The 14,753-nt window shown below is 41.1% G+C and overlaps 1 protein-coding gene across 1 annotated transcript in view; it reads right to left on the minus strand.

The window, feature by feature from the left end:
• LOC149161922 (cytosolic endo-beta-N-acetylglucosaminidase 1-like) overlaps window positions 1-14,753 on the minus strand; it is a 185,843-nt gene that overhangs the window by 46,950 nt on the left and 124,140 nt on the right. The window contains exons 6-7 of the mRNA XM_089435044.1: window positions 14,425-14,537; window positions 7,827-7,908 (exon numbers count right to left, since the gene is read on the minus strand). Coding sequence (XP_089291170.1) covers window positions 7,827-7,908; window positions 14,425-14,537 — 195 coding nt within the window. The remainder of the gene's footprint in view (window positions 1-7,826; window positions 7,909-14,424; window positions 14,538-14,753) is intronic.

Consider the following 14,753-nt stretch of genomic DNA (forward strand, 5'->3'; position numbering starts at 1 on the left):
CCACTTTCTTGATTGAAAATAGTAAGCTGTCTATGTATATCCAACTGGTCTACATGGTTAGGGACCATGCGCTCCAAGCAATCAATCAATCCAGCTCTGACCTCCCCATCATGCTGATCTCCTAGCCGATTTTTATAGTGATACCTTGGGTTCAAAAAATACACGGCTGCATGTATAGGACGATGGAGTTGATTGTTCCATCTGTTATCAATGATCTCCCATATACGGCCATATTTAGCTAACCTGTCATTGTAAGCTGCCCGTATCTGCTCCTTTGCCTGATCCATAGCTTCATAAATGTAGCCCATGGCCAATCTTTCCCCATCCACCAACCTTAGCACCTTAACAAGGGGCTCGGTAATTTTCACAAGCTCTACAGACCTTTTCCAAAAATAAGTGTCTAACACTTTCTTTTTGGTGTCTTTTCCATCTGGTCTACGAGCCCACCGAGATTCAGACCATTCATCAGAGGAAAACATTTTCTGCAAGTTTCTATGTTGACCATTGAGACATTGCAACGTGAGGAAGTGAGTTGCAAATCTCGTAATTGCAGGCCTAACAAGCTCTTTGCCTCCAGTGTGTTTCCTCATTAGGCTCAATACCCATGAGTGGTTGTAAATGTATTTTGTAATGCACTTGGCATGCTCTACAGTGTTTTTTACCCACTCCACCTTGCCTATATCCTCAAGCATGAGGTCTATGCAATGTGCAGCACATGGAGTCCAAAATATGGTGTTATATTTGGCCTCAAGCATCTTTCCAGCAAGAACATAGTTTGAGGCATTATCAGTGATGACCTACACAACATGCTGCTCCCCAACTTCCTGAATAATGTTATCCAAAAGCTCAAATAGAAGGCTTGCATCCTTTACCCTATCAGATGCATCAACTGATTTCAAAAACATGGTTCCTTGAGGGCAAGAAACAAGGAAATTAATGATAGTGCGGTTCTTTCCATCGGTCCATCCATCTGACATAATGGAACAACCTGTTTTGACCCATGACTCTCTAAACTCAGTCAAATACTCATCAATGGAAGATATCTCTTTTTGCAAAAGAGCTCCCCTCAAGTCATGCATACTAGGGCCTTTGAAGCCCTTTCCTGCAGCTATAACAGAGTCCCACATAGCTTGGTAATAAGGTGAGCGAGCAGCATTAAATGGGATATCTGAATCATACCACCATCTAGCAATGTATTGGTGAGAAGTTTCTTTGCATTGTTTTTTCCAATGCTGATCCAAAGTGGGTTGAGAACTTGGCTGGGAGGAAGTGGGATTAGATTTAGAAGAAGCAATGGTGGCAGAAGATGAGAAATAACTTTGGATGTTTGGTCTCTTTGGTCCTTTTGATGGTTGGCCAACTCCAACAGAAGGATGAACATAGTGAAAGGGGTCATTGGTGGAAGGGATAGAAGTGGAGTCTTGAATCTCATAATCATCATACCCACTCTCTTTCATGGCTTCTAATAATTCCCTCTTCCTTGCAATTTCATCTTGGATGGCCTTCTCCCTAGCCTTATCCTCATAAAATTTTTCAAGCTTGGCAATGTATTCTGCCCTAATAGGACCTAACAGTGCATTTGGTGCATCACATGGCTTTACTTGGCCTCTTACCCCAGCCAAGTGTTGTTTCAACCTAAGAATACCCCCACCTCCAATAGATTTATGGCATAATTTGCATATCATTTTTCCCTCAACTACATCACAATGAGCCCATGCACTGTCCTTTCCTTTTGGAGCCATGTTTGCTTGAAATAATAACAATTTGCAAATAAATCTGCCATTTAAAAAAAAAATTGCAGCTAAGGAACATGGAAAACCAATGATAAATGTAGGAAAAAAAATGCACATGCAAGCTACAAAATTTGATAGCATAGAGCTAGAGAGTTCATAGGCTTAGCATAGATGATAGATCATTGAAATGAGAAGTTTATAGCACAAAAAAAATAATTCATGGACAGCAGACCCAAATGAGGAATTATCAAGTGCAAATCCTTACCTGGAAATGCAAAGTAGCTCCCTTAGCCTCCTCTTGATGATGGCAACTCCACTGACAGCTACACACTATCTCCAAAATAGCTCCAACTCCAACTCCAAGATGACTACTTCAGCAAAAACTCCACACTCTCCAAGCTCACAAACAAACTCACAAACACTCACAAACACTCCAAATCAGTTGTGTGAGACAAATGAGAGTGAGAGGGGTGTCTTATAGCAAGTGTGAGGGTGTTTTTGGAGGGAAAATCCCTTTCCCTCACCCCCAAAACCCCTAAACCGCCCTCAGCTCCAAAAAACCGTGCGCTTTTTAGCTTGACCGGCGGCCTGTCCATAAACCGGCCGGTTTAGGACGGAACCGGCCGGTTAGCAATAAACCGGCCGGTTTTGACCTAAACCGGCCGGTTTTTACCGGTTAGGTCTATTTTCTGGGCAAATGAGGCTTCTAACCGGGTTTTTTCACCGGTTCTGACCGGTGAGCCTCCCAACCGGCCGGTTAGGCCGGTAACCGGTCAGACCGGAACAGTTTTTAAAACTATGCTCTCAATTTGAGACAAATGTCCCGGCTGAAACCCCGGATAAGCCCTCCGGCAGTTGGGGCTTGGGGGCCCCATCAAGGCTCAAGGGTCAAGGAGGGGCCCCATCAAGGCTTCAACCCTTCGGGCAAGACCACTGAAAATGAATAAGGAACTTGCCCCAGAAACTCCAACGTCTGCCTTTCTGGACTGCGTCAGCCTCTCTCTGCCTAGTGTTGGCCCTGCGTCAGCCTTCTAGCCCTCTACGTCAACTACGCTGGCCTCTCTGAAGCACTGTGCAGCCCCTGGATGCCTTTGTGTGGCCCTGCGTGAACCCTAGATGCTACTGCATCACTCTCTCTGGCTCCAATGCTGATCTCCCAGCACTATCTCTGCCGCTCTATCTCTCTGTACTCACTGCCCCTTAGCTGTAACTTCGATCACTGATTCTATCTCTCTTAGCAAACCCCGCTCTAGAGAATAGAATCATTGATCATCTAGTGTACTCTCCAAGTGACCCTCAAGCCTCCTCTTATACTTTTCTCGTTAACATATCAATGGTCGAAATTAAGTCCCTAATCGACAACTAAGATTAGGTCTAGCTTGATCCATGTCTTTTGGACCATTCTAACACAGTTTTATATTAATCCACATTAATATTTTAATTTTCCTAAGTTTAGACTTACGGACTCCATTAAAAATATTAATTATTTTAATATCCCCTAAACTGTTTAGAATCTGCCCAAACCCTTTCTGGGTATTGGAGATCTCATGTGCCCCAACCTCTCCACCAAATTTCGTGGCTAGAGCACATTCGATGCTACCACAAATCAACATGATATAGCACTATTCGTTCAATCATAGCCCTTGCTGCCTCGCAAGGATGGAGCCTACACAAAATGCATGTCAAAACTGCTTTCTTGCATGGAACGCTTAAGGAGGAAGTCTATGTAGAACAACCCGAAGGGTTCGAAGTTCAAGATCGTAAGACACATGTATGTAGGTTAAAGAAAGTCCTCTATGGATTGAAGCAAGCCCTTAGGGCTTGGTATGACAGGATAGAGAGTTATTTTATGAAGCTGGCATTTACAAGGAGTGAAGTTGACCTGAACCTATACTTCACGGTTGAAAAGGGCAAGCCTCTCATTCTGATCCGCTATGTGCATGATCTCTTTCTGCCAGGTGATGACCCTCTCATTCATCAATGCAAGAGGGAGTTGGCTTCCGAATTCGAGATGAAAGACCTGGTACTGATGCACTATTTCCTAGGGTTGGAACTTGGAGGTCTGGAAAAAGCCAAGTGATATTTTCCTTTCTCAAGGAAAATACATTGTGAAGTTGCTTGAGATATGTGGGATGGTGGATTGCAAGTTCGTGTCTACTCCGATGGAACTCAACTTCAAGAAGCTATGTGGAAGCATTGTTGGGCCCAGATTAGTGAACCCTTCTGAGTATCATCAACTTGTGGGGGACCTCATGTTCTTGGTAAACTCTTGTCCTGACATATGCTTCGTTGTGAACAGATTGAGTCAATTTATGGTCGAGCCTCATTGCATTCATTGGACTGCTAAGAATCTCTTGAGATATCTCTGAGGCACAATCCACTATGGACTAAGATACACTGTCGGGAGTTTGAGGCTACATGGATATACAGATGTTGACTGGGCTAGCAGTGTGGTGGATCGTAAGAGCACGTCTGGGTGTTGCTTCTCTTTGGGGTTTGATCAATATCTTAGATGAGCAAGACGCAGAAATCGGTTGCTTATAAGCACCGCCGAGGCCGAATACATTGTTGTGAGTATGTCCTGTTGTGAAGCTATTTGGTTGAAGGAGCTCTTCAGTGAACTATTTGAGCACGTGTTGGATACTACCGTGATCTTCTGCGACAACCAAAATGGAATTTGCCTTTCAAAGAATCTCGTGTTCCACGACCGTTCCAAGCACATTGATATCAAGTACCACTTTATCCAAGATATGCTACAATAGGGAGCAATAAAGCTCCAACACATAAGGATGGATGAGTAGGTCGGAGACATTCTCACAAAACCCTTAGGGAAGGTCAAAGTCTTAGCCTACCATGAGAGACTTGGAGTCGTGAAAAGACCCTCCTATGAGGGTCCCGCATGAGTTGGAAACTAAGCTCTAGGAGCTCCTGGGGGCTTGGGTTACTTCATGGAGCTATGAGCGACCATAGGGTGAGTGATTCACCTTCCCTTAGTGGTGCGATATGTACAGGGTGAGTGGTTCACCTTCCCCTGTGATACTCCATGATGGTTAACATGTATGTAGGGTGAGTGGTTCACCTTCCCCTATGATTGACATATGCATAGGATGATTGGTTCACCTTCTCCTATGGCATATGAGCAGAATGAGTGGTTCACATTCTCCTGCCAATGCCCCACCATACATCCTACCCATGGAGGCAAGGACTCATGCGAAGTACCTGTCATCTAGCCAATGAGTTGGGAAAAGTGGTTTAGGGACCATAGCACTACCGATGGACACATCAGTATTGTCATACTCCCTATGACTAGGATGCATGGTGTTCAACAACTTGATCTGGGATCAAGGACTGACTTTTGTCAGTGGAGAGTGGTAAGGTCTTGTGACTCACTCTCGATCACTTCTTCTTCATTATTACTTCATGGTTCAACAGAGCAGAGTAGTGATGACAGAGATGGTACATGAGGACAGATGGATTGGCAAGTGGAATTCTCCCTAGTTGAGAGGGAGTGTTTAAATTGGCAACTAGAAAAAAAGAATCCACCTTGGAACAGCTCCTATTATGGAGATGATTATTGCTTTGGATTCCTTTTTTCGAGAGGTCTAAGTTTGATATAAATATCGTCTCGTTTGAACAAGCAGAAGTGTGATTTTGAATTTATTCTCTAACATGCACAAATTGTTAAGGTCGGCCTCAACTTAATGTAGGCTCAAAAAGCCCAATAGATGTGTCCTTTCACCCTCAATGAATTGTATAAATAGGAGTGACCTCTCACCTCATTTAGACATCAAGTGCTTCATCATTCTTCTCTCTCAAAAACAGATTGGTTCGTACAGCTTTGGAATCTTCTCTCTCTCTCTCTCTCACATGCATCTAGGAAGACTTTTTTCTGAGCTGAAACAGGGCGAAAATTTCAGGACTATTGACCCGCATTGACCACTGCTCTTTTGACCAAGTTTGACTGCATTTTCTAGGGCAGAAATTCGCTCGCTTGAGGCAGCATAATTGGCACATAAATCGAGGTGTTTGGAACTGTTTGACCAGTGTTGACTTCAGGGTTGTTTGACCGCAGAGTTGACTGTTGTTTGACTGAGTTTGACCAGCATTTGTGGGACCGTTTTGGGTCGACTTTGACTCTTGATGATAGCTGAATTAATATGCCTTTGACCGAGCTTCAAAGGAGGTAACTTGCTACTGATTTGACCAGCATTGACTTTCTGGTTAGGGCTGAAGTTTGATTGCAGTTGACTGCAGAATTTGACAGGGCTAATTTGACTGTGTATTGGGCAAGTGAATTTGATTTTTGTACTCTCTCTCTGCTGAACTATTGAATAATAATAAGAAGATTTGATCAAAGGGTTTCCCCACATTGGGGTTTTTCCTTAGCATCTGCCAAATCTGGTGTCCTCTTGTCTTGGCTTGTCTTCTACATATGTTTTTATGTTCTATCTGCATTTACTGTCAATGTGATTAAGTTAATGTGATTGCTACTGGAAATAATTGGAAATTGTCATTGGGCTGCTAAAGGAACATTGAAGTAAATTGTGCTAAGCATAGAACATACCATTGTTATCTAAAATTAACAACAAAAGTAGCATGGTAAATTTACAATGTTTGCCATTCAAGGATGACATGGTGAATTAGAGTATAGAACACTATATTAAAGGCTTAAACTTAGTCCAGATAGAATTAGCACATGCCAAAAATACCCAAGAGGTCAAACGAGGTTGTGGAGTGGTCAAATTTAGCATATGGGATCAAGATTTGTAATGTCAAACTTAGCAAAAATGAGCCTAAACATAGCCACCCGAATTGGGGTTTTGGAAATCAATTTTGGGTTTTGGTATAAGGCAAATTTTATAACCTGCTGCCATGTGTCACATGAGGAGAACCATTTCACTACTTAATATTGTTCTTGACTCATCACTCTTTCATCCACCAGAACCTCAAATCACCCCATCACTACCTGCTTAGAACTATCACATTCAACCTCTACCTGCAATAGAAAGTGTTAATTTTCGACAATCCCAAAAGAGAAATCTTCCTCTAGAAAAGCAAAAAGCAGGAAAGACTGATTATGTAGAGATGGACTGTCAATCTATCTTCTGAAAAAACAAAAAGTGAAAAGTGAAAAACATTGATCGCCTCACATGCAAGAGAAAACAATCTCATTAGAATTCTTCTTTTACAAGGATCAGGAATATGTGATCATCTCTGACATGTGAGCCTTTATATTTTTAAGTGCTTGAAAAAAGAAAACTACTAAAAATAGCAATTCCTTGGAACTTGATCAAACTGACTTTGGAATGAGCTCTGATCAATGTCAATGTCTATATGTAGCTGCAATGGAGCCAGTGTGATGGAATCTCTCCATATCTTAACCCTCCAATTGCACAAGTACAACTAGGGGTTAACAAGGAGATAATGCAATGGAAGTAGACTTTCTATCTTCATACGGCAACGCTTGGGAAGACCACCATGCAAGTTGTGCTCTCATTTATAAAGTATGCCTTTCATATGATCTTTGAAGTTTGAACTATATTTTTTTGCTTCATTGTGTGACCACATGCAACATTGCAAACACATGCTCTAACTCAATATCCTTTTAAATCCAAACATGGGACTTTATACTCAACAAAGATAAGGAGCATGAAACTTGATGTAAGACAATCAAGTCGATGTTTTATTGCAGCAAATGATGTTGGGGCCCAGTTTCATTCACATTTAGCACAAGCAAATTCATTTAATAAAAATCTCCAGTGCAGTATTATTGTCTTCAAAAGGAACAGAGGTGTTGACATTTTATCTCACGGTTCACCATTCTTTTTCATATCCTTGTCATAAACATAGTCTTACAATGTCACAGTTTTAAAGCAGTAATGAAATTCCTTCCTTTCCAAGATGTATTAATGGAAAGAAAGTAAAGTCATAAGTTCGTATTGACATTCGAAAGAACAAGGACATGAAAATGAGCTAACCAAACGATTAGACTAACAGACAATTACTAATCACATTTCCATTCATATTTCTACATAAGAGTCATCAAAACCATGCAGTTACATAAAATTTCATAAACATTGTTATGTCACTTACCTGATCAAAACATGAAAAGAATGGAAATAGTTGAGGATAAGTTTGAGCAGAAGGCCATGATTGTCCCACAAGACCCCACCATCTGCAAGTGCAAAATGAGGAATTCAACTTACTTTCTTTCAAGTATACAATTTAATTTCCTTTTAAAAATGCTAAAATACATCAATATACCTTTATTATAAAATACTGAATTGTTGAAAATCAGACCATGGTAAGCAAAGTTTGTACCAAAGAGCCTAACCTAACAGCTAGATAGTAGAAATTGTTAAGGTCGAAAAAAATTCTGCTACGATTACTCTAAGCTACAAGCACACACTGCTGATAAAATAAGACAGCAGACACACTAATTTAAACACTCAAAACAGCATTTGTAATTTTATATTAAATCACAAAACAGAAAACAAAAGCTACAGTTCTTCCTATTTCTCCTTTATAGACTAGCAAGAAGAGAGGTGCAATGGATCTGGACATATGCACAACAGCATGTATACTAGCAATGTGAACTCTAACCCTAGTGCAACTACCATGCATGAATAACCAAGCCAAGGATAAGGTATGGCCTTATAGAGATCCACACTCTTCACTCAGAGCAAAAATCCTCATCCAAGAGTTCCCCTACTAACATAGGAAACTGCACCCTCAATCTTTGTGTGTGCAAAACTAAGTAAAGCAGAAAACCAATTTAGAACTAAACAGCTAATTTAGAAAAGCACCTAAAAATAGAAATAGACTGAATAATGTACCCTCAACTTTGTTGTATAAACTGCTGAAGAGAGGTGCACTACTGCTGCAAAGAGTCTACTGTATGGACTATTGTCACGGGTCTGTAAGTACAGCTATGGCTCTCTCTGCGTAATCCTTCAGACCATGCTCATCAAGCAGAAAGGACATTCTGGCCTTCCAAATAACATAGTTGGAAGCACCATCCAACCTGTCCTAATTGTTGAGTTTTCTAAGTCTATCCATTAGAAAATTAATCTGTATTCTGCTGGTTTATTTCTTCCACTTGTAAATTCTGAACAAGTTATTTAAAACATTTAAATACCGAAATAAACACAATACAGTCACAACATCTACAGATCATTAGCTGAAAGAAAACAAACACGCAAGTGACACCGTTATTTTTGGACAAATGTCCCCAAAAAAGCCCAATGCTGGAAACCCGGTGTAGCTATTCTAAGGGTTTATTATTATGCAGTATTTCCTTGAGTACAACTGGGTGCCTAACCGGCTCACCCGACAAAGAAAAATACACGGAAGCAATACCTCTATATTCGGAAACAGGTATTCAGAAAACCTGTCCCACGAAACCCTCTCCAGCAGCTCTGAAGCTCAGCGCTGGCCCTTTTGGCCTCTGCGTCAGCGTCCTGCAGACCTGCATCAGCCCCAGGACCCTCTGCGTCAGCCCTTTGAGGCACTGCGCAGCCTCTGAGACCCTCTGCGTCACTCCAGCAGCCTCTGCATGGATGATGCAGTCCCTCTAGCCTCTGCACTATCTCTGCTGAGCTCTGTGTGGCCTGAACTGGCTATTGCTCTCGCTCTACCTGCTTCTGCGTTGGTCTCTTAGTACTGTCTCAGCCTCTCTGTCCAGTACTCACTGCCCCTCGCTGCTGATCATTGATTCATTTTTTCTTAGCAACCCCGCTCTAGCAAAATGAATCACTGATCACTCTAGTGTGTCTTCCAACTGACCCTCAAGCCTCCTATTATACTTTTCTCGTTGGTCCATCAATGGCAAAGATTAAATCTCTAACCAACGGCTAAGATTAGATTTGGCTTGATCTAGAGTTTTTGAACCTTCTAACCCAGTTTTATATTAATAACCATTAATATTTTATTTTTCCTAAGTTTAGACTTCGGAACTACATTAAAAATATTAACTATTTTAATATCTCCCAAAACGGGTACAATTTGTCCAAACCATTTCTGGGTCTTGGAGATCTCATGTGCTTTAGCCTCTCCGCCAATTTTTCATGGCTAGAGCACATCTGATGCTATCCCAAATCAACACTCCCTCTTAGCAAGGACTGTGCTCTAGTAATACTCTTCACTGAACATCACACTGATTATCTGGCACCGGTCCCTGTGTTGATGCTACGCCTCCCCACCCAACATCCTCTACATTGTTGCATCTTGTACTATTGCCCATGGCCCTGCCACTACCACTGCTGCATTTGTACGACAGCTCCCTCTGCATTCATGTTGTTGCTGGTCCATCCTCCCAACACTGCATCCCCCTCTCACCATGTTGCATCGTGCCACTGCACTGCAACTCAGTTACTGAGATCCACCCAACATCTGTGTTGATTTGGGGTAGCATCGGATGTGCTCTAGCCACGAAAATTGGTGGAGAGGCTAAAGCACATGAGATCTCCAATACCCAGAAATGGTTTGGGCAGAATCTAACCAGTTTGGGAGATACTAAAATAATTAATAATTTTAATGGAGTCCCTAAGTCTAAACTTAGGGAAAATAAAATATTAATGAGAATTAATATAAAACTAAGTTAGAATGGTCCAAAAGTCATGGATCAAGCCAGATCTAATCTTAGTTGATGATTAGGGATTTAATCTCGGCCGTTGAATTGTCAACGAGAAAAGTATAAGAGGAGGCTTGAAGGTCACTTGGAGAACACACCGAGTTGATCAAGATTTCGATTTTCTGGGGCAGGGATTGCTGAGGAAGTTGAAAGAGCGATCAGAGTTGCAGCTGAGGGGAAGTGAATACAAAAGCAGAGAGGCAGAGATAGTATCAAGAGGATTAGCGTAGAAGCCGGGAGAGAGGGGTGCAGAGCCAGCCAGAGGTGCACACAAAGCCAGCCAGGGCTCACGCAAAGCCAACCAGGAGCCGTGCAGTGCCTCAGAGAGCCAACGTGGGTGACGCAGAGGCTCTAAGGGTTGACACAGTGCCTCCAGAGGCTGACGCAGGGAGAACTAGGGTGACGTCAGGCAGACACTGGGCCAGAAAGTGCTGACGCAGTCCCTAGAGGCTGACGTTGGGGTTTTCGTGGGGCAGATTAGAGCTAGGAGTTGTTGGAGTGTTTATCCGGGGTTTCAACCGAAACATCTGTCTCCGACTGAGAGGTACTACTGCCGAGATTATTGGGTGAGCCCGTTTTGGCACCCAGATTGTATTCTGAAACTACTTAATAATTAAAACCCTCAGATGGATGCACTGGTTTTCCCGCATTGGGTTTTTCCAGGGACATTGTTACATAAACAACGGTGTCACTTGTGTGCTTATTTTGTTTCTTCTAGTTGATGATCTGTAATGTGTTGAACATGTACTTGTATTTATTTTTAGTATTTAATGGTAAATAACTTGTTAATTAAACAGAACAAGTAGGCAGAAATAAATCAAAAAGTACACGAAGGATTTCTAACAATTAGACTTAAAAATTCCAACATGGTATCAGAGCATGGTTGCAGATCATAGGAGAACTAAGGGCATCAGCTGAGCAAAGCAACAACAACAGAAACAACTGTCCCGAGTGACAGAAGTTGTTCCTAGCAGAGAAGCAGCAAGGAAGGGGTGACGCAGTGCCTGCATCATCAAGTTTGAGCTAGGAAGAGGGTCAAGGCAGTGGCAGAAGGGAGCAGACCTAACCTATGTAGTGCCCGGTCATATTTCTTAGTCAGGAAGGATTGACTCTCATGGCCAGGAGGTGCGAATTTTGCTAATGCCGGGATTGCACAGAGCCTAGAAGCTCTAACCTTCAGTTTGCTGAGGCATAGGAGGTTGTGGGTAAGTTGCAGAGTGAAGTTGGTGGGGTATTGTGGTCAGAACAATACCTAACTGGGCAAGACCAAGGAGGAGGGAGTTGCTGCCAAGGATTTCTAGCCAAGAAATCTGGATCAATGGTGCAGTTGCACTAACGATTGGAGTGGGGGCATCTCGACATTGGCAGAGGGGTCTCCAGGAGGGGAATCGAGGCTCAGAGGGAGCCAAACCGAGAACTTCTAGGAGGGAAGTAGAGGAGCAGCGAAATGGCAGTGAACGGAGTAAGAGACCAGGACAGACTAGACGAAGCCTCAAACTTCGTAGTATGGCATGCATCCGAGGGGAATTTGTGAGCTAAGAGACTTGGGAAAGCTTGAGCATAGAAGTGCTGATGGAGAGGATTTTGCAATAGCCATGCCTGAGCTGTCGGAGCAAGTAAAACAAAGATCACAAGATACAAACAACAGCTACAAGCAACGAGCAAATTTACACAGGAAAGAGTTAAACTTTGAAGTGGGAGATGTGGTCCTAGCTCACCTAAGAAAAGAGACGTTTCCAAGGGGAGAACACAACAAATTGAAAATGAAGAATATAGGACCTTGTAAGATCCTCCACAAGTTTTCAGCGAACGCTTATGAGTTGGAGTTACCTCTAGGAATTGGCATTTCACCCATTTTTGATGTAGCAGATTTGTATTCCTATACAGTTGGTGATGCGGATCAAGCTTCTGGGAATCTTGACCAGGATGAAGGAAAGGAAAAACAGTGGTTGAAACAAATGCCTGTGGTAAAGAATTTAGAGGCTGAACAGATTTTGGATACACTCGTTGCTAAGAAGACCAGAAGGAAAGAATACTTGGAATATCTTATGAAGTGGAAAGACCATCCGATGGAGCATTCTACTTGGATAGATGAAATAGCACTACAGAAATCAGGTCATTATGTAGAAGATCTTATGAGTAGGAGCTCATAAAAATTTTCTTTCTTGAGGAGTCTAATGCAGTTGCATTAGGCCGAGCACATAAAAATGATAAGTTATTAAAGTCAAACCAAGAGCCTAGCAATGTGATGGATTGATCACATGCCAAGGCTAGAACATTTTAAATTTTATTTGTGAAAAGTTTTTGATATTTAGTTAAGATTAGTTAGGAACATCTAGTTAAAAGAAATGATTTTATAGTTAGTAGGGAGTTAGAGCTAAGGGAAATTGGTTCACATCCGTGAACTCATTTCTTGGACAGTTTTTTTTTTTTCAGTTTTGAGAAAAAAAAGAGGAACATTTTTGGAAAAAAAGATTTTGGGAGTGTGTATGGGAGCATGGGTTTTTTGTTCTCTATGTGAGATTGAAGTTAACTGAACAGCTTTTCTTAGACCAGTGGTTTTTTTTATCAACAAGTCAAATTTGTAAGTGTGTATGAAATATTTAATTGTATGAGAATTTGTGAGGTTTGTTAACAGCCATACTAATATTTGGAGTTTGAAATTGTTTTGGTCTTTAATTTTTAATATATTTCCCAAAGAAATTACCGTGTATAGTAAGTAATTTGTGCATTGTATTCTCTTTGTTATTTACATTTAAATGAGAACCTGGAGAATCACATTTCAGTAAATCCTTTAATCCAATGCTTTTGCGTCCAAGATTTTGTATTGGAAAGAGCCATTTACGTTACAGGTTCGAGAATACAGAGCACTTTGTATCAAGCCAACAGAAGAATGGAAATTCATAAGGGAAAACCGTCATCAAACTTGCAGGTCAATTTCTGATCAAAGGAAAATGAAATTCGAAATTCTGCCATCTAGGTGTGCAAAGCAGGGTCTATTTGGTAACCCGTGAGCGATTGTCCAAAAAATTCCTTGGTTGAGGAGTTCCGAAGTGATCTTTAAACTGTGTTTTTACAGACTGCGTGGCTGGGAAAAACGACTTGCTGTTCTCTTGCACCAATGCCTGTGTTTGCAGAAATTGGAACTGAACAAACGACTTGCTATTCCCTTGCACCAACACCTGTGGTTTGCAGAGATAGCTTCCATCAGGTAACATGTCCCAAACTGCACATGAACTTTTAATATATGATTTGCATGTTCCTGCTAAATATAGTCCATTCTTCTCGGTTTCCAACCAGAAGTATTTATAAATAAGATAGCCTTGTACCACCTATCTGAATTGCCAAAGTTTCAAAAAAAATTGCACATGCATGTGTTTTGAAGCAACATTTTTTGAACCCTTCACATATAATATAGCATATCGCAAGAGATCAAAGAGTGGTCTTTTAGTTCTCTTTTTTTCATGATGGAGTACTACAATTTTGAATCAATGCCTGGTATAGTAACTTGCCTTCTACAAAAGAAACAATGAAAAAATGAAAACAAGAATTGCACATGCATGTGCTTTGAAGCCACGTTTTTGAACCTTTCACATATAATATAGCATATCGCAAGAGCTCAAAGATTAGTATTTTATTCTCTTTCTCTATTATGCAATAATAAAATTTTGAACCACTGCCTGGTATAGTAACTTGCCTTCTGCAAAAGCAACATTTTTTGAACCCTTCACATATAATATAGCATATCGCAAGAGATCAAAGAGTGGTGTTTTAGTTCTCTTTTTTTCATGATGGAGTACTACAATTTTGAATCAATGCCTGGTATAGTAACTTGCCTTCTACAAAAGAAACAATGAAAAAATGAAAACAAGAATTGCACATGCATGTGCTTTGAAGCCACGTTTTTGAACCTTTCACATATAATATAGCATATCGCAAGAGCTCAAAGATTAGTATTTTATTCTCTTTCTCTATTATGCAATAATAAAATTTTGAACCACTGCCTGGTATAGTAACTTGCCTTCTGCAAAAGCAACAATGAAAAATTAAAAAGAGTACCGGTTATTTACATCCTCAAAATTTGGACCTTGTTTAGTCTGATACACCCATGCTGGAGCAAATATTGCAACTGATACTTCAGCTTCTTTTGCAACCTCCAGTGCAAGATTTGTCTGGCACACACATTCAACAAAGTTTTTTATAAGAGATATGATTACAAGGATTCTGAAAAATGAATGCATTGATGTTCTGCATGGGTATCATGATAGTCCACACCATTTCAACTGCCCCAAATAAAACCTACAGTGAGAATACAGCTTTGACTGAAAGTAGTGTCCAAAAAATTATACAAACAGAAAAGTGATGTAGAATAGCTGTGTGATCATTCT

The sequence above is a fragment of the Pinus tabuliformis genome, chromosome 5_2 (assembly GCF_031772625.1).
Source record: "Pinus tabuliformis cultivar Carrire ecotype Pingquan chromosome 5_2, CPIR1, whole genome shotgun sequence".
Classification (NCBI taxonomy): Eukaryota; Viridiplantae; Streptophyta; class Pinopsida; order Pinales; family Pinaceae; genus Pinus; species Pinus tabuliformis.